Genomic DNA, 20,855 nt, shown 5'->3' with positions numbered 1-20,855 from the left:
CCGGTGCGCTTCCGATTGGGTGCGAGGGGGAAAGTCCCGCCTCTAGTGCCTCCCGGTTGGCCGTAGGACCCTCCTCGCCAGGCCCGAAGCCGGGGAGTGACGTCGCGGGCCGCCCCCAGCGGCCGCTTCGTTCTGCGCGTGCGCGGCATCCCTTCCTCAGACGGCATTGCCAGCGTTCCGGGCGGCGGCGGCGGCGGCGGAGGCGGCGGCGGGGGCCAACTCCGGGCAGAGCGGCGGCGGCGGCGGCGGGGCGCGTGCGCAGAAGCGCGTGTGAGTTGGGCTGGCCGGTAGGAACGGCCGTGCCCCCGTCCGAGCAGGGAGGGGCGCCCCCAGTCGGGAAGAGCCACCCGGGCCCCGCCGCCCTTCTGGCGCGCGCCCCCCCCGGCCCCGCTTGCCCTGAGTGGTCCCCCGGCCGGCAAGGCGGGCCCCGGGGGCCACCGGCGCTGGAAGGGAGGCGGAGGGGTCCGCGGGTCATCTAGTCCACCCCAGAGACCCTCCGCCCCTTGGAAGGGCGACCGCCGGCCCTGTTGCCCGCCAAGCCCCCTGCCCGGTTGCGGCGGGGGGGAGGGGAGGGTCTGGCAATGAAGCCCGGGGCTGCTGGGGCTGCTGCTCCTTGCCGGGCGGGGGAGGGGAAGGGCCAGGCGGAGGACCCCCGGGGATCCCTCTGGCCATCGGCAGTTGGGCGTTGGCTGCTTGCAGTTGGGAGCCTGGCCGGGGCGGCCGGACAGCCCCGAGACGCAGGGGCCCTGGCTGCCGGTGGGACCCCAGGATCTGCCTCTGAGGGCCCAGGCTGGGGAGGGGGTCATCCTGAGGGGGCCCTTCTGTCTTTCAGCCAGGAGGATGAATCTGGGCACGGAGATCCGGAAGCCGCTGCGGGCCAGGAAGACGATGGCGGTGAGCAGCCGGAAGCAAGTGGAGCACCTGAAAAAAATGAAGGCTGTCCAGGCTGGAGAAGGGGCCACGCGCCAAGAGAGGCCGGCGGGAGCCAGGGAGCTGTGTCCGGGGGCCCAGGAAGAGCTCCGCGGCAGGGAGGCTGGAGCCGGACAGGAGCCGCTGCAGGCCAAGGAGCCCCTGCCCAGCTTGCTGGTGAACTCCGAAATCAGCATTTACAAGGACCCCCAGGAAATGCTCCAGCACCTCCCGACGCCAGACGTCACGCGGTTCTTGAATACCAGCACGTTGCCGGACATCCTTTGGTACTGGTACAAAAAGGAATCCGGCTCCCCCTCGTTGAAGCGGGCCGAAGCATCCCTGGAATCCGGGCCGGCTGGGCAGCTTCTAGATCAGCTTCCGGAAGCCTCTTCCACACCTGAAAATGACGCCGTAGACGCAGGAGCCAAAACACCAGCCTGCCAGGCCCTCCCAGCACTGCACCAGGAAGAAAGCCGCTCCGGGGTGCCTGAAAGAGACGGGGTGCCCACAGCGTCCCTGGGTAAGATTGGGGCCTCTTTCGGAGTCAGTAAAGAGATTGCGCGCTTGTTCCTTTCTTCTGCGGCTGGTCCCGAACCCCTGAAGAGCCACGTGTTGGGAGAGGGCAAAACTCGTTTAACAAATGTCTCACTTAACAGCAGACATTTTGGGCTCCGTTGTGAGTCAAGGGCCACCTGCACAGTGCCTGATATGGATAGCAGCGCTCCATCCTCACTTGCCTTTGCTTTTGGGGGGATGGCCAGCGGCAGCCTCCCATAAGACGTGGAGACGCAGTCATTGCAACGTCTCCCTTGCTCTTTGCCAAGAGGGTGGGGGCTCCTTCCAGAGGGTCTGGAAGGCTGGGCGGTTAGTCCTAGCACGGCCTGGCTGGGCTCAGGCCCGCCTTCCCGATCCCTCCCGTGAAGGTCTCCCGTCTTTCCTGGCAGGAGACGGTCAGAGGAAGAGGACGATGTCCAGCAACAGTGAGGAAGACGAAGGCCTCTCCAAGCGCAGCAAAGCCTCTGAGGACCCCGCGGAGGGGACCACCCCAGCCATGGAGAGAGCGGAGTCCAGGCTGGGAAAGGTAAGGGGGCTGCGGCTGGCAGGGACGTTGGCCCTTCCGAACGCTGCCCGTCTGGCACAGGAGCCGCTCGCAAGCGCTGCTTCCTGCGGGGCCCAAAGGTCCCGCGGCTGCGGCTTGTGGACTTGTCGGCAGTCGCTCTGTGTGGTTGGAGCTCTCCCTGTTAGCCGTCCATAACCGCTCTTTTTGTCTTGATAGCTTGCTTCAGGCCCACCTCGGGCTGGAAAAGTCCACAGGTAATGCTGCATGGGGCATTGCATTAGCATGGGCTGGGGGGTGGGGGTCTCGCTCCAGCTTCATCCCAGGGAGGTTCAACCGAGAGCAGCCCCCACCGGCCCTTCCTGGCTTATCTGCCTGCGATTCTGCCACGGGGAAGCAACGGCTTCGTTACAAGATCCGGAGAAGGATAGAAACATCCTCCTCTGCCTCCCAAGCACAAGTTGCATCAACTTGATTCCCCGCATTTCTGTCACTTTGGCATTCTGGAAACCCACCGACGGGCAGCTTTAAAAGCAAGCACGGAGGGCCAGCCCAGGGGTCCCGGGGAGGCAGCGGGCCCTCTGCCCTTCAGGTCCTTGGTGGCCTTTGTGACTCGCTTTGGGCTGAGCAGCAGGGAGGCTGAGATTGGGGAGGGGGCTCGATGGAATCAGCTGGAAATGCAAGAGTTAGAAACATTTCACAATAAACGCATATATCATGCACGTATGTATCGAAGGTGGGAGATTCACGTGGGGAAAACGGGAGGTTGAGAACTGTCCGGTTTGGCTGCTCTTGGAAAGGCCGCCTGTTTGTCACCGGTTGTGTTGGGGATGGGGTTGCAGTGGATTTTTAGGTGAAAATGTCCGTGTTTGTGTATTTTTCTTGCTGTAGGTCAAGTGCTTGATTCGAAGTCAGCTGGAGGCTTCGATGAGGGAATTAGACCAGGGTCTCCGACACTTAAATGAAAAAATTGATCGCACGCAGTGCCTGCGGAAACACGAAAGCATCGCTATTAAGATTGTAGTAAGGGGGTGCTTCTTTTAAAGTCGTGTGTGTGTGTGTGTGTGTGTGTGTGTGTGTGTGTGTGTGTGAGAACCGGGCACAAGCTTATACGACGTGTCTTTGTGGTTCTCGCATGCAGATCGACAGAGCCCCCACAAGAAGCCCCTCTGCCCCCATGAAAGAGCTGGGAAGGGTTGGGGCCGTTGGTGCAGGGCATGGGAGCAGCCAGGCCGTGGGGTCAAGGCAGGTGGTCCACTGGTGCAGCTGGAGCGATTCTGCAAGGACCTCCATCCGTTTTCTTGCAGAAGAAAATCTCCAGACTGGACAGACACATTGACGCTGTGATCTCGTTCCAGAGGACGCAGTTATCCCAGAAGGCAAGGCTTGCTCCGTTTCGGGGTCTCTCCGTGGGGTCTAATCATGTCGGGGTTTCCTTGAAGTGCTGGGGGCATCGTTGCCTCAAAATCCAGGCCCTCCATTTGGTAAAAGTTCCTGTTATCGTTGGATGGAACATGCCGCCTCTCCTCCTCTCCCAGCCGGGTTTGTTTCTGGGAGCTTTGACCAGGGACCCCAGAATACAGTCCTGGGCTCCCATTGCTCCTTTTCGCACCAGAGGGAAAATGGCTTTGGCTTAGGAAAAACCTAAACTTTCCTAAACTTCAACCAGAGGCTGAAATGCTGGCCTCACTTCGACTCCGATGTTCGTCATGGACCCTAAAAGGTTACGTAGCGGGAGACACGCCAGGGCCAGGGGCCTCTCCGGTTTTGGGGCCTGGTTCTCTAGGGCTCCTTAGGAAAGCGGGGTGACCTCGGAAGCAGCGTTTCCGCAGCAGTCCTTCCCGGGGGCGAGCCAGTGCGGTGGTTGAGGCTGGGCGGAAGGTCTTTCCCCATCGTGGACAGTAAATGCTTCTTTCCGCTTCCTTTCCCAGGCCAAGCAGCGCAGGGCACACGCTCAGAATAAAATATTCGGTGAGGCCAGCCTGCCTCCAAACACGGCAGTTGGCAAGCCACCCAACAAGCCAACATCAGCCGAAATCTTGTCTTCCACTGTGGAAAGGTTAGTGGCCGGTTGCGGCTGAGACGGTTCGCTCGGGGAGCCTCCCTTCCCTCTGCCCTGCGGAGGAAGCGTCCCTGGCATTTACAGGGCGGCGTCTTGGGTGGAGAGAGGCCGGCTGCTCGCTAATGCCTTGGTAGACGCCCGGAATGACCCTGGCTGCTTCTTCACCACCAGGTCCTCCAGTGCGGACACGGTTCCTGGGGTTGAGGCGCCGAAGCCGAGCTCGGGGGTGCTGGCAGCCAGGGTTCCAGGTAGGCAGAGGGGCTCCCACTTTTCAGCTGCCCAGCGAATGTCGAGAAAGAAGCAGCCGCAGAACCTGAGATGTGTATCTCAAGGGACCCGAGGGGGCAGGTTAAGTGGCGAGGCTCCGTTGGGTCTTTCTTGAGGGGCCACTCGATGTATGTTCCTTCTTTGCCCCGCGGAAAAGGGAAATAACGGGTGATTGCACAACCTGGGATGATGGCACCCTCAGGGGGCAGAACTTGGCAAGTGGGGGGGGGGTCTCTTGCAGGTCTGGGCCAGGGGAGCTTCTCCGCCTTGCTCAGGAAAGCCAGGAGCCTGCTCAGCCTGGGGCGGGGTGCCTAGAAGACACACACATGCACACACACACCCGACTCCCCTCACGCCCGGGGCAGGCGTGTGCCAGCTTCTGCCTTCTTGAGCCAACCAACCAAATTGGGGTTTTAAAACCGCCCTCGCTTGTGTCCAATTCCTGCAGCTCACCCCCCGAAAGCAGCTGCTGGGCACCCAGATCCTCCAGGCGACCAGGTGAGCGAGTCCAAGGTCAGCTTTGAAGCTCTGCTGCATTTTTCTCCTCTTTGGCCTCCCCGGATTTCTCTCCTGCTCTGCGGTTTCCAAAGAGCCCGAAAACCCCGGGCGTCTTTGCTGCGCTTTGGAGGCGTTGCTATCTCCAAACCGCCAAACCTATTCCTGAAATCCGTCGGTGGCTACAAGTTGCAAGAGGCCTTTTGCAGACCAAAACCACCACGGCCCACTTGGTCTCCTCATTCCCCTTTCCTCCCGGTCACAGGATGCCTTGGTGATTGACTTAACCGACGAAGAAAGCAATCCCGACCAAGGTGAGCAGGCTGCTTCCCCCCCCTTCAGGGCGACGTAGCGGTGGTGCTCGTCCCTGTTTTAACCGTGTGGCCTCCCCGCTCCGTCCTGCTTTTCCACAAAGCAGCGGAGTAAACGAGAGAGCCACCTGCAAATGAAACGCTGCTTCAGCGTGTTCCCGTTGTCTCTGGAGGAACAGAAGGATTCTTCCGCTGGAATCTCTGCACCCGACTGGCTGCCTCCAGGAGGGTGGTTGGCCCCGGAGGAGCGTTGCTTCCACAGCCCAGACAGGAGAGGCCACCCCTGGGGGGGGGGGGATGCGTTGCGCTCGGGGACGATTTCTTCGTTTGCCCTGCAGATCAGAGCTCAGGGGCCTTTTTTGGTAGCTGTTGCCATTGAGAAGCCACCGGCTGATTTGGGGGGGGGGGTTGCCACCCACGAATGAAGCGGTGCTTAGCGCAATGTCTAAAATGCTAACCACTTTTTATCTGTGGCCAAAGAAGAGAAGAAAAAAGTTGGAAGAAGCAGACACTGGGGCCACGAAAGCCGGCAACCGGAGAGCCTTCCGCAGCCTGCAAGAGAGTCCCCGGATCAGGTATTTGAACGAAATCTCCCACTTGCAGAACCGCCCGGGTCCCCCGCAGGCAGGATGGGCTGCACACCCAAGCCCTCCAACATAGCCAGGGACACTAAAGAAAAAGTGGGTATTCCCCCCCCCCCCCCTGAGTTTGACTTCGCGGGAGTGAAGTCCTGCATTGGAAGGGAGGAGCTTTATTCGCTTGGCCACAAGGGGGCAGCCTTGCAGCGGGAAAGGCCCAGGACGGATCCGGCAGCGGCTGAGCTCGGAAACCATGGGGGCTTCCGGGGGTCACTGGCCCCAAACTTTCTGGGCTTCCTGCTGCTGCAACGGTTCCGTCCTCAGCCAGGCCCGAAAAGAGCGGGGGAGGCCTGGAGCCCTCCGGGAGCCTCCACCGAGCGAAGCAGGCAGCCAAAGGAGCCGGGGCTGGTTTCAGCTGCCCTGGGAGCTTTGCCAGGACTGCAGAGGTGGAGAGGCTCCCTCCGGCTGGCAGGGTCCCCCTCCGGGCCTTGGCATTGCCTCCCCCTCTGGGCAAAGCAGGGGGCGGGGGCTCTTTTGGAAGGTGGGAAGCAGAAGGGAGGAGGGGCCGGTTGGGGCTCCCTTCCTGGCTGGGCCAAACCTTTGCAGCTGAACCGAAAGGGGATCCTCCGCTGCCATCCAAGCTTGCCTTTCCCCAGGGACAGCCCCACCCCCGCCCAAACCTGTTCTGGGGGGGGGGTGCGTTGCACGGCTCGGAGCCCCTCCGCTTGCCTGCTCACGAACGGCAGCTCCTGCCTCCTCCAGGTGCCCCCCAGGTTCCCGCACCTGCCTCCCTTGCCCAGCGTTAAGCCGGACCCAGCACCCTGGGAGGGCCTCGAGGACACTCCACCCCCCCAGAAGCTGGAGCTGGTGGTGGCTCCAGTGAACCAGCCCAAGGGCATCGCTCTGCAGTGGACCATCAGCCACGTGGACCCCCGGTGCGCCCCCATCGAGAGCTTCTCCCTCTTCATGTGCCTGGAGGACGTGGGCAGCGGCATCACCTCCGCCTGGAAGCGGACCAGCGTCATCAAGGCCCTCCCGCTGCCCATGGCCTGCTCGCTCTCCCAGTTCCCCCGCTCCGTCCGGTGCTACGTCACCATGCAGTCCAGGGACATCCACGGGCGCCACGGGCCCTTCTGCGAGGTCCAGGCCGTCTCAGCGCTCTAGCGGGGGCTTCCGGGAGCGGCAGGACCCCTTCCCCAGCCTGACGGCCCTCTTCCCGGATGCTCCGTAGGGGCATGAATTCCCCGGCTCAGCGTGCTGAAAACACCCCAGCCAGGGCTCGGTTGGCCTCCCCGGGGGGGAAGGTCTGAGAAAAGGCTCCCGGGAAGACGCCCCCCCCACACACGCTGATGCCTCCAGAGAGAAGAAAGGGGCGGTTCTCCTGCTTCACCTGCGGGGAGAATCCGACCCGAGACCCCCAAGAGGGGGGACTTTGCTTTCAGTATTGTTCCCATCCCTCCAGCTACGAGGGGGGAAAGGAGAGGGGGAGAGGTGGATGTGCTTTTGCCCCAAAGCCAAGTGGGTCAAGAGAAAGAAATTATTTTTTCTAAATAAAGTGCCTTTTCTGTTGGATTTTCCTGATTTTGTAAAAGGCCGCTTGGGTGGGGTGTTCCGATCCAGAAGCATTTCTCCCCCCTCCCCCCCCTTCTCAACCTTAGTGAAGAAGTGGCTATACAGCTGAGTCTTGCTGGCTGTGGCCTGGCGCACCGTTTCCCAACGTTGGCTGTGGACTTCAACTCCCAGAATTCCCCATCTGGCTGGCTGGCTTTGGAAATCTGGGAGTTGAAGTCCACACATCTTAAAGTTGCTTTTCTGGGCCGGCTTATTCCGAGCATCCTTCCTTGCCAGTTAAAAAGGCGCAGACCTGCTTCTTTTTGAGAACTGGGGTCAATGCCAATCTCCTGGCCTCTCCAACCGAGGGTCTTCTGCTGGGGCCACTGGGCTGCCTTTCGGGCTCCTTCCGGGAAGCCTGGATGCCCTGGGGCACGCGACACACCCGCTCCCGCCTAGGAGGCCCCTCTTCCCAGCTGTGGGGAGGACGGGATGCCTTAAAAGCGTCCTAGCAAAGCAACGGCTGCCTCCTGCTCGCATGCAAACCATCCGGAAGGCAACACGGTCTGCCTCGCAGCTACAACAGAATGAAATGGCGGCCTGATACTGGTCGTAAGCTTTTATTTCTATATACAATTCAGTTCAATAGGTATATAAAATACAAAACGACGAAGGCACCGTTGGTAGAATTGCGCTACACATTTTTCCTCCGAGAAACCCCAATTGCTCAAACCCTTGAAAAACTTGGGAAGCCTAAAGAGCTTCGCTCCGCTTGAAGTGGAGCAGCGTTCGGTTAAAAGGGGCTGTTTTGTACTTACAAGGCCGGGTTGCCTGGTTATAGGAAGGCTTCTTTCGGAGGGATCAGAAGTATAAAGGCAAATAGGGTTACATGGGCACATGTGCTATTTCGTTTAAACACAAATCCAAATCCAAATGATAACATCCCCAGAAGAGCTCATTGTTCTGAACGAAGGTTCACCAGTGGCAAAAACGTACTTTTGAAGCCTGAAGGGAGGAGCCAGGGTGGGCCGGGCGGAGGGTGGGCACGGGGTTATCCCGGAGGGAGGAAGCGGCAGGAATGAAGGGCACGGAAGGCCAAAGGGGGCGAGGACACGTCGAGCAGGAAGGGTCTTCCCACACAGCAGAGGGGGCCATTTTAGTCCAGATAAGGCCACCCACTCCAAATCTTGGCTTAATGAGACCCTAACCAAGGAGGCCGCCCGCATGTTTGACGCAGGGGCTGTTTGGGAAGCGGGAAAGACCCGCCACTCCTGCAGGTGGAGCTGCCTCTTCTCACCCATAAGAGCAGCCAGCTGGCCCCGGAGCCTCGTTTGCTAGCCATGGATCAGATGTCACGGTCTGGTAAAAGGGAGGAGCAAGGCCAGCAGCCGAGGAGGAGGAGGAGGAGGGCTGGGCTGCCTCTGGCCGAAGACGCCCCAGGGTCCCCCTGGCCTCTGCTGGGCCTGGGCATTGCTCTCCTCCCCAGCGCCAGCCCAGCCTTGCTCGGCTTTGAAGTCTGCCCTTGTCTGCGGGGGAGGGGGAGGGGGGCCTTCAGACACATTGAAGGCCTGCCCTCCCCCACTTTGGACAGGAAGGCCAATGTCCGGCCTCGCCCTGCACCAATGGGCAAACCCTGCAGGGCCGCCTCAGGCCGAGCGCAGCTCTCCCATCGCCTCAGAAGGAGAGGGGGAGGACAAAGCGGGAGGGGACTCATACCAGGGTGGGCCGGGGGAGGCGGGCAGAGCTGCGGCAAAGGTGGAGGACGTTCTGGCTGCGGATTGAGGCCCCACGGCACCCAGCGAGGTAGCTCAGGACGCGCACCAGCATCGCCCAGGAGAGACGCTTCGCCTTGGGCAAGGGACCCCGGGTGCCCCCCGGGCAGGGCGAAAGGGGCCGCCCCACTGGGAGCCGCTGTTGCATGGAGCGTATTGAGGGGCAGGGGGGAGCGGGGCCCTTGGCACCCCGGAGGCCCTCCGTTGCGCGCCAGCTTGCACGGTGCCAGCTCTTGGGTCTTTACAGAATGGGGGGGGGACACAATGTGGGCCGTGAGGAGCCCCCCCTCCCTGTGGCGTAAAAGGGAGCCTGGGCTAAGGAGGCTGGCATCGGTTGCCCACTGCTGGTCCCAAGCAGACACACACACACACACACACACACACCCGGTGCCCCAGCTCCCTCTCCTCTTCGGCCCTCCCGGTGGCCTTGTGATGCCACACCAAGGATGTGGGGGGCAAGCATGGCTGTACGGCAAACGCTTCTATTTACACAAAGGGGGCTGGGATGCCAGCGCTTCAAGGAGAGCTCCGGGGGAGCCGGGGGCGGCTTTATTTGCGCTTCCTCAGGATGAGGTACATGAGGCCACTGAGCAGCGTGAAGGCGAAGGCCACCCAGGCCAGGATGTAGGAGTAGCCGAAGCGGCCACCCTCCACCTCAAAGCGGCCGTAGAGGGGGGCCCGGTGCAGCTCCGCACGCCGGTCGGTGTAGACGGAGGCCCCAATCATCACGCAGAGGCCTGCGGGCGAGAGGCAGAGGGAGCCTGCTTAGCATCAAGGCCCAAACCCCAGGCCCAGACAGCAGGAGCCGCCCTCGACTTACGACCAGGAGTGCGACCGGAGTTTCTTGCTCAGTGAGCGGTGCCTGATTTTACCACCTTTTGGGCCACAATTGTTCAGTGGTTGCTAAGCAAATCCGGTTTCCCTCGTGGACTCTGCTAGTCAGTTTGGCTCACGTGACCACGGATTGCAAGGACTGGCCATAAGTCGCTTTGTGTGGTTGTAACTTTGAACTGTCACTAAACAAGCGGCCGTAAGTCGAGGACCACCCTGTTCCAGACTTGGAGGAAGTCCTCGCCAGGCAACTTTGGCCCAAGCGAGGAGGCTCCACGGACAGTCGGGTCTCTGGCGCTGCCTCCCCCAGCAAACCATGGCGAAGGGGGAAGGGACGCTCCCCCCCCACCCCCCCGCAACCGGGTTTAGCAATCCCCTTAAAAAGGTCGGTCTGGTCCTGGGACAGGAGGCTCCGGAGGCGGGATACTCACAGGACAAGAGCTGGATGATGGAGGTCAGCACAAACCGCTCTCCTTGCTTCAGGCGGAAGAGCTGCAGGACGAAGACGAAAAAGGCCACGCAGCAAAGAATCGTGGACAGGACCATCGTGGCTTGGACGGTCTGGATAGACGCGTACTCTGGAGGGGGGAGAATTAAAAGGCGCGTTGAGGCAGGTCACCCCTGGGGCGAACACCTTGGCAGCTTTAAGCCCTGGGGGGACTTCAATTCCCAGAATTCCCCGGACACCCTGAAGGCCTAGAGCAGGCGCCTCCAACCATCGCAACCTTTTCAGGCCTGGGGAATCCTGGGACTTGAAGTTCCCAGGTCTGAAAGTTGACAGCCCTGCCAGATTGTGCAGCCCAAGACGCCGTGGCTCGTAAGCCAGGATTGGTGGCTTAAGGCCCTTCTTTGCTGGAGAAGCTTCAAAGGCCTCGTCGAGCCCCCTCCTTGTTCCGGAGAGCAGCGGCAGCGGCGGCAGCGGCAGCTCCTCGGGGGCCTCCCCTGCCCAAGCTCATTTTCCACTGGCCTTTCCGCCTGCAGGCCCAGCCGCTTCCTGCCTGAAACGTCCCCGTGCCAATTCCATGCCGAAGGTCAACAAAAGAAGCCCGGTTCCCTCGCCAACTCCCCATCCTCGATTTCCTCCACAGGAAAATCGGCTGGCTTCCACTGCAAGGAACTTTCTGGATCGGGCAGCTGTGGGCCGCTCCCTTCCTCCTCTTCTCTGCCCAAGCGCCTTGGCAAAGCGCCTTGGCAAAGCGCCCCGGCTTCCCTGGCGGTGGCCCCCACTCCTCAAGGAGGGGGAAATCCCAGAGGAAGGGGCTTCCGGTTGGGGCAGACAGGGCTACAGCCTGGACCCCCCCACCCCCAAGCAGCTTACTTCTCTGAGGCAGCATCCAGGATGGAAGCCAGTAACGTAATATAGAGGCTTTCATGTCTGACCTGAAGGGACAGAGCTCATCTCCGTTGTTTGGCCGAGGGAGCCTGCGCTGTCCAAAGTTGCTTCCGTGGTCATGTGGCCAGCAAGGCACACAGAACACTGCTACCTTCCCACTGAAGTGGTACCTATTTATCTACTTGCATTTGCATCCTGCGACCAGAAACTGGAGCTCACCCTGTTAGCAGCACTCAGGACCTGAAGCCAGTCTGTCAGCTGACAGGCTCGGCATCTTTAACCGCTGAGCCACCACAGCCCCAGGAACCCAAGGCATTTCTGAGCGGTTGGGAAAATGCCGAGTGCCATGACGCCCTGGCATTTGGCACCCACGGGCCAGTTGGAAGGCTTTGGGGCTGGGGAGGGAGAGAGGCAGGAGGCCCTCCAAGGGTGCCGTTGGAGTGTCCGTCTCTTCCCACCCCCAGCAGGCGGGGAAGTCCTCCCGGAGACTCACCTGGGAGGGAATTATCCAGGGCGGTACAGTTCGTCTCGTTGAGGCACTGGTGCCAGATGTCCGTGAAGAAGCCATCCCCCACCCACCAGGCCTGCAAAGGAAGGCAAACAGGACATACAGACGGTGAAGGGACCTCTGCTCAGGAGACCAGGAACTGGCCTTTGTTATAAGATAAAAAATAAAAACCCAACCGAAGGGACACACAGGCAATGGATTTTCAAGGAGCCTCTGTGGCTGGCAGTCATTGCCTACTGACCTCGCCTGTGGATACGCGGAGAGAGAACTTTGTAAATATGTCTAAGAAAAGAGTCAGGAAGTAGCTCCGTGTGTGAGTGTGTGTGAGTGTGTGTGTACGCACGCACACACACAAACCAAGGTGGTGTTTTGTTTCAGCTGATGAGGTCAGCATTTGAGCTCCATTCAGGCCAAACTCCGCTCAGGCACGTTGTGTTTACAGGCGAAAACACAACCATAACAGCCCACAGATTGACGACCGGCGATCCAGACAGGCAGAGAGCGACCTGACTCTGGGGATAACTGATACTTCAGAGATCAGGGTGGACTTCGGTCCGTGCTCTGTTCGATTCGACCCGCATACTGGCATAAAGTGGTGCCAGTTGCCCATTTGCAACACGTATGAAGACAGACTTCCAGCTGCTTGGATCAGCTGAATTGGCACCACCCCCAGGTGGGAGTCGTGGTGCATGGGTGTGCGGGTATTCTTCCTTGTTTAGGTCGGGGGGCGGGGGCTTCTCAGCAGCGCCTGGAGCCACCTTTCTCAACCTTGGCTGCTCAAAGATGTGTGGACTTCAGCTCCCAGCTCTTCCGGGGGTGGAAGTCCAGACGTTTTCGAGAGGCCAAGGCTAAGCTACGCTGCGTTAGACCAAAGGCCCCGTCTGTGTCCTTCCAGATTAGAAGAGGCCGGTAAAAGTTGCTTTCCTTGTTCAGAGGAAATCCCCTCTGACCCTGGAACCAGACCCCGGGCAGGAAGCTTCCCTGGCAACTCACGTTATCGATTGTGGAGATGAACAGAAGCGCAGCCGAAATGATGTGGAAGAGGATGATGAAGGCCAGGAGGATCAGCATGGCGGAGCAGGAGCGGGGGGCGGTTCTGAGGTGAGGATGAGAATAAAGCGACGCTGTTTGGACACAAAGAGAAAAGAGAGCAGAATTATGCCAGGCAAGTCCTCCTGAAGCCTTCTGCTACTTTAGCCAAGCCGGTGCCTCTTTCCGCTCCCTTCACTTCCACAGAACAATGCCAGGGTTTGCACGGAGCAGGGCTGCCTTCTGAAAGACACGCCTGGGAGTTGCCCAGCCGGAGAAACAGGGATTTAGAAGAACTCGGGCGATGCAGTTGGGCCTGATCTTCCCCTCCAAAGAAGCAAGAGCTCTTCCTCAGAGTGGAAAAGCTTGATCGACCAGTTCAAAAAGCTAAACCGGGACCTGGGAGGGTGGTGGCTGTGGCGGAAAAGCCCTTTTCCTCACCTTCTCCTCAACCCAGGAAGCCATGAAAGCATCCCAGGGACTAGTGGGCTACTCTAAATTCAGTGAAGTTGAACGTTTTCCTCACTTTCCTCACAGATACAGTAAGACCACGGGGGGGTCACAACTCCAGAAAGACCAGAAAACCAGACATCCTGTTTTTTCCCATGGTGGCTGATCCCATCCTAATCTCTTTCCCTCCCTCCCTCTCTGCATCTGAGCACTTGCAGTGCACAAGGGAAGCCCCCTCTTCCCTTTGCGAACACCACTTAGCAATAGATTTATATCCCGCTTCGCGATGCTTTCCAGGCCCCTCTAAGCCGTTTACAGGGCCAGCCTCTTTCCCACAATGATCTGGGTCCTCATTTTACCAACCTCGGAACGACAGAAGGGTGAGTCAACCTTGAGCCGCTCAGGATCGAACTGCTGGCAGTGGGGATGCAGAGTCAGCCTGCAAAGCTGCCTTCTCACCACTGCGCCACCACGGCTCTTTGTATAAATACCCACTTAACCATAGTGGACTCCGTGGGAGGGTCGCAAGGGAAGGGGGGGATTTAATGGATGGAGAATGCCTGAATCTATACCGCGGGTGGGCCTCTCAAGAGAGGCAGCTCTACCTGCACCGTCCTCCAGCAAGGGAGGGGCTGGGGTTAAGGCCAAGGAGGCATTGGGAGCGCCTGGGGGCCTCGGAGGGCATCTACCGGAGCCGGAGCAGCCGGAGGGGGCAGCTAAGGGAAGAAGAGGAGGCTTTGGCCCTGGTGAACATGCCCATGGACTCCTCTCTGCTGGCCCCTCCTCAAGGAGATTTTCAAGATCAGTCTCTGCAGGCTCCCTCCGTACTCTGGCCCCTTATTTGCTGACCTTGTTTAATCCTGAGACCTTGGAGCTCTTGAATGGTCTTCCAGGGTGGCGCCTGCCCTCATCTGTGGCCCTGAGAAGCCGCCTCTGCGCCTGTTTGCCTTGGAGGGTCCAGCCCCCACCCAGAACAAGGCCTGCAGCTTTGCTCAAGGGGGCCTTTCAGCGGGGCAGGACCACACCAAGGCTCCTGGGGTGCATTTGGCAGAATTACTCACCTGCTCCCTCCCTCCCTCCCTCCCTCCCTCCCTCCCTGCTGTCATATTAGAAGATCTACAACTGGGTGTAGCAGCTCTGGGGCCAGGCCTGAGGATTCGGGAGGGGCTGCGTTAAGAGGAGCTGAGGTTCCAGCGGCCACAGCTGCCTTTCATGCGGGTCCTGGGTTGGTCTCCCAGGAACATGGGTTATGTGCTGGGGACTTGGCATGATCTGGGTCCCTGCCCAGGGAAAGAAGGGGTTTCCTTCTTCTGTGGAAAAGGAAGTTTGGAGCCTGGGTTGACCCCTTCTCGGTGTCCGTTTGGTCCCTCATGGTGCCAATGAGGAGCCCTGCGGAGGAGGCACCGACTGGCCTCCCCCTCTGAGGAAGGGCAGGGGAGGATTGAAAGGCCACTTGGCTAAGAACAGGAAGAGGCTGAGAGTCGGAAGACCCAGCCTGAGGATGCCATGTGCTGCCCTGGGCCAAGCGCCACCTCCGGGGTCGAAGGACAGTGCCTGCAACGGAGAGCTTCCAGGGCAGAAGGGAGGAAGCGGCGGGGGGGCGGGGGGGAGAGAGCCAGAACTCTCCTCCTCACAATGCCCGGCCTGTGTGGCCACACCTAAAGGGCACCTGGTGAAAGGGGGGCTTTTCTAGCCAAGCCTTCCTGAACCATATTGGCGGGCGGGTGGGCTGCCTGCAGAGCAATCCAGCCCACGGTCAGTCCCAGAATGCCTTTCCCTCCGCCGGGAGCCACGCCTGACAAACGTCTGTTTGCCCAGCCAGGGAGTGGCCAGAGGAGAACATGAAGTCAGGATCCCCAAAGTCACAAGGAGCCCTGCCAGCAACAAGGGCAGCAAGCCAACTCGGGATGAAACGGGGCTCTCGGGCTCTGCTACGTCTTCTGGCTGCCCACCTGCTTCGTCTGACGTGAACCTGTTGCCCGTTGTTTTATCTGCGCTGGGCCGTGGAAAGAGGGACGTTACCCAGTGTACTAAAACCCTTACGACGCTTGAAACAAATCTTTAAACACACCTCAATGCGTCGGAGGGACCCTGCATGTCCGTTGACGGACTACAAGAGCCGGTTTGCCCAACGTGCCACGCCCCCACCCAGGCCAGCTTAGTTCACCCTGACTGGACGGATTGATCGCCTGAGATCTATGCCCTGGCCTGATCCACTGAATCTGAGCGGTTTTATTTGAAGAAGCGAAATCGTTCTAAAGGAAGAGAAGCCGTTTCCAAGAGCAGCCGGCCAGATGCTCTTGGAAAGCTCGCAAGCGATGATCTACCAATCAAAGCAATGCAGAGAAAACAGGCAGGAATGCAAGCTGGAAACAAAATACGACAAAGTAATTTTGAGAGCTCTCTTGTCAACGTACTCAAGCAGCAGGTATTCCAATTGCTTTGTGGGAGCAGAACGGAGGCCAGGGCCCCCGCCAGGTGACCCTTCGCTGGGATTCTGGGTCCATTCTAGGTGATCCAGAGCAGCAGGCACCTTCCTGGGGGCCCTAAAGGCCCAGCTTCCCAACTGCATACTGGCTGGTCCCTGGGGAAGGAGGGACTGAGAGGCCCGCAAAGGCTCAGGAGAACCAATGGGGCCTCTCTCCCTTCCCCTTCACTGTCCCAGTGCCCCCTTTTAGCATCAGAAGGTCAGCAGGACTGGCGGCAGAGGTGGCCTTCAGCAGGTTCTGACCCGGTGGCCGAAATTTTGCGTAATTCGGAGAGAACCAATGGTTCCCTTCCCCCAGGAGTGGGGTGGGAATGGAGATTTTACAGTCTCCTTCCCCTGCCACGCCCTTCAAGCCATGCCCTTCAAGCCACGCCCACAGAACCGGTAGTAAAAAACATTTGAATCCCACCACTTGACCGGAGGCCACCCAGCTGCCTGCCTCAGTCCAAGGGGCTCCTAGCGTGAGGGCAACCAAGCCATCTCAGACGGCCCTCAGCCACACCCACCTTGCCCCTTGGACTCGCCCCCTGGCAGAAGTCAGGGTTGACCTGGGCATCTCCCCTCTCCTCCTCAGAGTCCTTGTGTCATTCCCCTCTGGGGTTCCCCTTAAAGGTGAGGTGGGGGGGTCTTCAGGAAAGGCCAATCACATGGGAGGACCAGGAGGCCATTCCCCCTTCTCCCCCCCCCCAATTTAGGTAAGGATGGGAAGCCAGACGCAGGGGGTGGCAAGATGCTGCCAGGTGGGGCTCGGGCAAAGGAAGAGGCGCCTGGATGCACCTGGTTACATTGGAGGTGGGGCAAGGCTGAATCCCTGGACCGCTTCTGACAACAAAGCTCTGCTCCAGGAGAGGCGCAGGGCACAGGGGCTTCCCCATTCACACATATCTACCCGCGTGCACACATGTATGGAAATCCTCGCTATTCACCTCACTGTTCTTAGTGACACTTTTCCTTCTCCGATATTATGCACGCTTTGCATAATTAAGTTTGCTGAATAGAACAAACAAGTAGCAGGATTCACAGAACACCCTGCATTGTTCATCATGGTTTGCAAAGCAATTGGATTCAGCTGTTAAGCCGAACCTTCCCTGCCATGGAAAAGGTTTCCCAAACTGACCAACTGGACCGATGCCCCAGAAGCCTCCAGGAAGGGAAAAAGGCAAAACACACCTCTCTGGGTCTCCCTTACCTGGGCACCTGTTACAGGTACCTGCCACAACTCCTGTTTTCTGGGTGGGAACGCAAGAGAGTCTCTTCAGCCAAACCCTTCGGCCCTTCCTCGGCCCACAACCATTCAAACGTCTGCAGTCCAAGCACGGGGAGCCTCCCGATGCGTTGTGCAGACAGGAAAACCCACTGAACCCGCTGCAGGGTCCTCCGGGCCGAGGCGCGGTCTGGCTAGAGGGTCTTCACCGACGGCCCCCGCCCCGTCTCCTCGTCCCCGGCGCCGAGGAGCGTCGGCAATCCCCCCCTCCCCCCAATTCCGTGGAAGCAAGGGAGGCGTCCCGGGGCCAGGCCGGGGGTGCGTGGGGGGCACGGGAGAGCCCCGGGCGGCGCTTCGTGGCCGGCTGGAAGGGACTCTCGCCAGGAGGCCCAAGAGCCCCGGGAGGGACCGTCCCGCTCCGGCCACCTTCGGCTGCGCCACGCAAAGAGGCCGCCCCGCGAGGCCGCCCCGGGTCTCGGCTGGCCGTCCTTCCCGGCTGGCGCCCTGCCCCGCGGAGGGGCTCCACCGAGGGCGGCCAAGAGCGGCCCCCAGCCAGCGCCTCCGCCCCTCCCCGCCCCGTCCGCGGGGCGCTCCCCGACGCCAGCCGCGCTCCGGCGCCCGGGATCGCGGCGTCCCAGCCCAGCCGCCCGGCGCGACGGCAGCGGCGGCGGCATCGCTCGCCCCCCCGGCCCCGCTTGCCGGCGCTTCTGCCGCGCCGAGCCCGCAGCGGTGGCTTCGGAGTCCGGCGCGTGGCCGGAGCTCCGCTCGCCCCTCTGCAGCCCGGCTTCTCCTTCCGGCCCCTTCGCCCGCCCGCCCGCCCGCCCGCCGGCGCCCCACTCACGGCCGCTGGGTGCTGCTGGCCCGGGCAGGGAGCGGCGGGGCTGCTGCGCGCGCGGAGTCGCTGCTCGGTCTGCCGCCTCCTGGGCCGGCCGTGTCAGGAGCCCGGCGGGGAGGGGAAGGAGGAGGGAAAAGGCAGCGGGCTGGGGAGCCGCCAGCAGGCCGGGCCGGCGCGCAGGGGCGGCGGCAGCGGCAGAGGAAGCCGAGCGCTTCCCGGGGCTCTCTCGGCGCCGGCCGGAAGGGGCGCCTTTGCTCGGGGGCGCCGCACCCCGGCCGCCCCTCCCGCGAAGGGAAAGGCCGCGTCGCCCGCCGGCCTTCCGGGAGCCCCGCGCCTCTTCCAGGGGACCTCGGAGGAGCGGAGCGCGGCTTTGCCCGGCTGGCCCCTTTCCGACCTTTGGCTGGTGGAGAGACGCCGGTGCTGCACAGACCCCCCACCCCACCCCCCACCCCCGGGCCAGTCCCACCTCCGGGTCTGGGCCGGTCAGCCAAAGGCGGCTTCCCCACAGAGGAGACCTCGGCCGGCCTCTTGGCCTCTTCTTGGAAAGGAGCTTAGCCAGAGGAGGACGGGCATTTCCTGACCCAGCCCAGGATCCGGGTGCAGGATTGGAATCCACTGGATTCCGGAGACTCTTGAAGCAAAAGCCAGGGACCTCGGAGCGACTTCCGGGGCTCCCAGGACAAGCACCTCCGAGGGACGGGGGGGCTTCCCCACCACAGCCCTTTCCTTTGGCTGACTGCGGGCAACAGAGGCCGATCACCTGTGGGGCATTTCAACACAGGTGGATGGAAGTGCCACTGGAACCAGTAAGAAATGCGGGGGGTTCCTGAGCCTCTTTGACTGGCCAGACTCACTGGGCACCCCGTACAGAGGGGTCTCCCCCTTTACTGGAGGGACAAGGGGACCCCCGGGCCACCGGAGGCCCCAGCCAGGCATTTTAGCGCACAAACAAGGGCCCCTCCCACCAGGCTCGCTCCAGGGCACCAAAGGATGGCCAAGTTATTTTGGCAACTGAGGTAGGAATTTCCACCACCGGCCCTGTTCTCCACCTCCCTGGCAGGGAAAACACACCCATGGAGCAGCCGGGAGCCGCCAGGGCCTTTCCAGAAGGCTCCATCCGAGAGGCCGAAGGGCTCCTGCCTGACCGGCTCCCAGCTGAGCCGCTCGGTCCCCATGGGGGCACCAGGCTAGGAAGAGGCCCCTTCCGTGCACAAAGAAGTGAAAGACCTCCCCCGAGAACGTGGCCCCGACAGCAGCCATTTCTCACATCCGGGTCACTACCTCTTGATGAATGGGCCCACACGGGCCAGGACCACGAAACGCCTGCCTTGCTCTCCGATCAGAAGAGGACAAGACCCGCAGACTCGTGGGCAAGAAGGCTGCCGGGCAAAGGGCCCTGGCCGCAGAAGGGGATGGCTCGGGGACATGGAGGCTGACATGGGAAGAGGGGGCATGAAGGGGGCACCTGGGCGACCCTGTCCCTTGGCCAAAGGTCACCTGTTTGCAAGCAAAGACCCTCCATCCCTAAGGGGCTCCCTTCTTATGTTCTTGGCCACAAAGGTGACCAGTCTTGCAAAGGTCCAGCCAAAGCTGCAACAAGCGAAGCCTGGAAATAGGATGCCTGGAACAGGGAAGCCAAAGCAGAGCCCCAGCCACGACCTCAGCCTCCCGCCAGGCCTCTCGGACGCTCCTGTAAGAACTGGGGCTGCTTCCGGCGGCAACGCTGCCTTTTCCGACGTTGCAGCTGGCAGGTCTGGGGCCCTTTTCTTCCCTGCAGCCCCACCCCCACCCAATAAAGAGCATCAGCGGGTCTTTGGACCACTTCCCCTCCAGGCCAGGGAGAACCTGCAGGGTTTTCTCCCTCCCTCTTCAAAAAAATAAGACAAGTAGAAACCAAGTACGATGAAAACTAAATCTGGTCCACCAGTTTGCAAAATGCCGCATCCTTCAAGAGGGTCTCCACTTAATCGCAGCAGAAGGAAGAGGATGCTGAGCACCATCTTTGCACTCCTGTCTCCACCTTTCCCAGCCAGGTGTGCTCGCCCATCCAGGCCCTGGGAGCAGGTGAGGTTCAAGGGCATAGACACCTTGTCGAGGTGTGAACCCGTACACGATAAATCCAGGCTTACTGGGATGTCTGTCTGCGTGACGGAGGATGGCCAAACCCTGTCTCGATTTCCCTGGTTTCCTGTACCGTTATACAAGGCCCCCTGTGAGCAGCAGGAGCGCTCCAGCTTCTCACCTGGCCTGAGAGGCCTCCCCAAAGACCTGGCTGGCCTGGAGGGGAAACCCGGCACAAGCCGGAATCTTCCCCTCAGCCTGGTGCTCCTCTTCTTGCTGGGCCTAAGAGGGAACGCAGCCCAGCACACCTGGAGGATGCCAGTTTGGGGGAAGCCAGGCAGAGCTTTTGGCTCTCTTCCTGCACACTCCCAAACCACACACCAACCATTTCTGGCTGGGAAAAATCCAGACAACCATTCGTGGCAGCAAAGAAAGGACGAGCGCGGTGCTGCCTCAAAGGGGTCCAGCTTCCTCTTGCCCAGATCCGGGAGGCTGCTCTGGTCTGCAGAGCAACCATCATCCTTCCAACGGTTGGGCATAACTGGCGAACAGCAACTTCCGTCTCTCCTTTGCCAGCCCCAGGTGGGGTGGGAAGGGAGGGAGTGTCGTTGGGACACGTCGGATCACATCGGAAAGGCAGGTGACCTATCAACGTGGAGCATTCCCCCCAGTTGAGAGGTGAGCAGATCATGGCTTGTTTGGGGACATCCTCTTGGGCGTGGGGCTCTTTCCCGGGAGCGGGGAGGCCAGGCCACCTGCAGGCATCCCTGCCAGCTCTAGTTCACTCTTCCAGGTCAACGTACCAAAAAAACCCTCCCACCATTCTCCCCCCCCCCCCCAACCTCCTGCTGAAGCATCCCAAAGAAGATGGAGACTCTTCCCTAACTTGCCGAGACATCAACATTGCAGAGCAAAATATTAGATAAGAGAGATCAAAGGATAAAACAGTTAACCGCAAAATTACTGTTTGTTCTGCTTGCAGCAAGATACAAATCTAAAAATAATACAGAGCACCAGCTTTTCATTTCTCCCTGTAGCAAAGAAATGTGCAACTATCCGATGTTTTGAAATCTTATCCTGCATTTTCCTAGCAATGCTGGGGATTTTCTGC

General features: G+C 60.5%; 2 protein-coding genes across 9 annotated transcripts; one reads left to right on the top strand and one right to left on the bottom strand.

Annotated features, from left to right (window-relative positions):
- Positions 1 to 135: 135 nt before the first annotated feature.
- ATF7IP2 (activating transcription factor 7 interacting protein 2) lies at positions 136 to 7,255 on the top strand. Of its 5 annotated transcripts, none has more exons than XM_026704442.2 (11): positions 136 to 270; positions 833 to 1,432; positions 1,857 to 1,993; positions 2,861 to 2,992; positions 3,277 to 3,348; positions 3,901 to 4,028; positions 4,203 to 4,279; positions 4,747 to 4,796; positions 5,059 to 5,107; positions 5,588 to 5,679; positions 6,445 to 7,255. In XM_026704442.2, exons 2-11 carry the CDS (start codon positions 841 to 843, stop codon positions 6,844 to 6,846), a joined length of 1,731 nt encoding a protein of 576 aa, XP_026560227.1. In that variant the 5' UTR covers positions 136 to 270; positions 833 to 840; the 3' UTR covers positions 6,847 to 7,255. The 5 variants fall into 5 exon arrangements, with proteins under 5 accessions (XP_026560227.1, XP_026560226.1, XP_026560223.1 ...); XM_026704441.2 differs by having other exon boundaries at positions 5,585 to 5,679; XM_026704438.2 differs by having other exon boundaries at positions 141 to 270; positions 4,747 to 4,811; positions 5,585 to 5,679.
- Positions 7,256 to 7,837: 582 nt separating this feature from the next.
- On the bottom strand, positions 7,838 to 18,079 carry EMP2 (epithelial membrane protein 2). Of its 4 annotated transcripts, none has more exons than XM_026704444.2 (5): positions 17,690 to 18,079; positions 12,671 to 12,801; positions 11,663 to 11,753; positions 10,268 to 10,414; positions 7,838 to 9,742 (listed from the first exon to the last, which is right to left on the bottom strand). In XM_026704444.2, exons 2-5 carry the CDS (start codon positions 12,746 to 12,748, stop codon positions 9,555 to 9,557), a joined length of 504 nt encoding a protein of 167 aa, XP_026560229.1. In that variant the 5' UTR covers positions 12,749 to 12,801; positions 17,690 to 18,079; the 3' UTR covers positions 7,838 to 9,554. The 4 variants fall into 4 exon arrangements, with proteins under 4 accessions (XP_026560229.1, XP_087768926.1, XP_087768924.1 ...); XM_087912800.1 differs by having other exon boundaries at positions 12,671 to 12,773; positions 17,690 to 17,902; XM_087912798.1 differs by lacking the exon at positions 17,690 to 18,079 and adding an exon at positions 16,834 to 17,353.
- Between the last annotated feature and the right edge of the window lie 2,776 nt (positions 18,080 to 20,855).

Source organism: Pseudonaja textilis, chromosome 14 (genome assembly GCF_049901715.1).
Source record: "Pseudonaja textilis isolate UNSWEBS1 chromosome 14, rPseTex1.2, whole genome shotgun sequence".
NCBI lineage: Eukaryota > Metazoa > Chordata > Lepidosauria > Squamata > Elapidae > Pseudonaja > Pseudonaja textilis.
The sequence above is the reverse complement of the archived record's forward strand: the minus strand, read 5'-3'. Positions and strand labels throughout refer to the sequence as shown.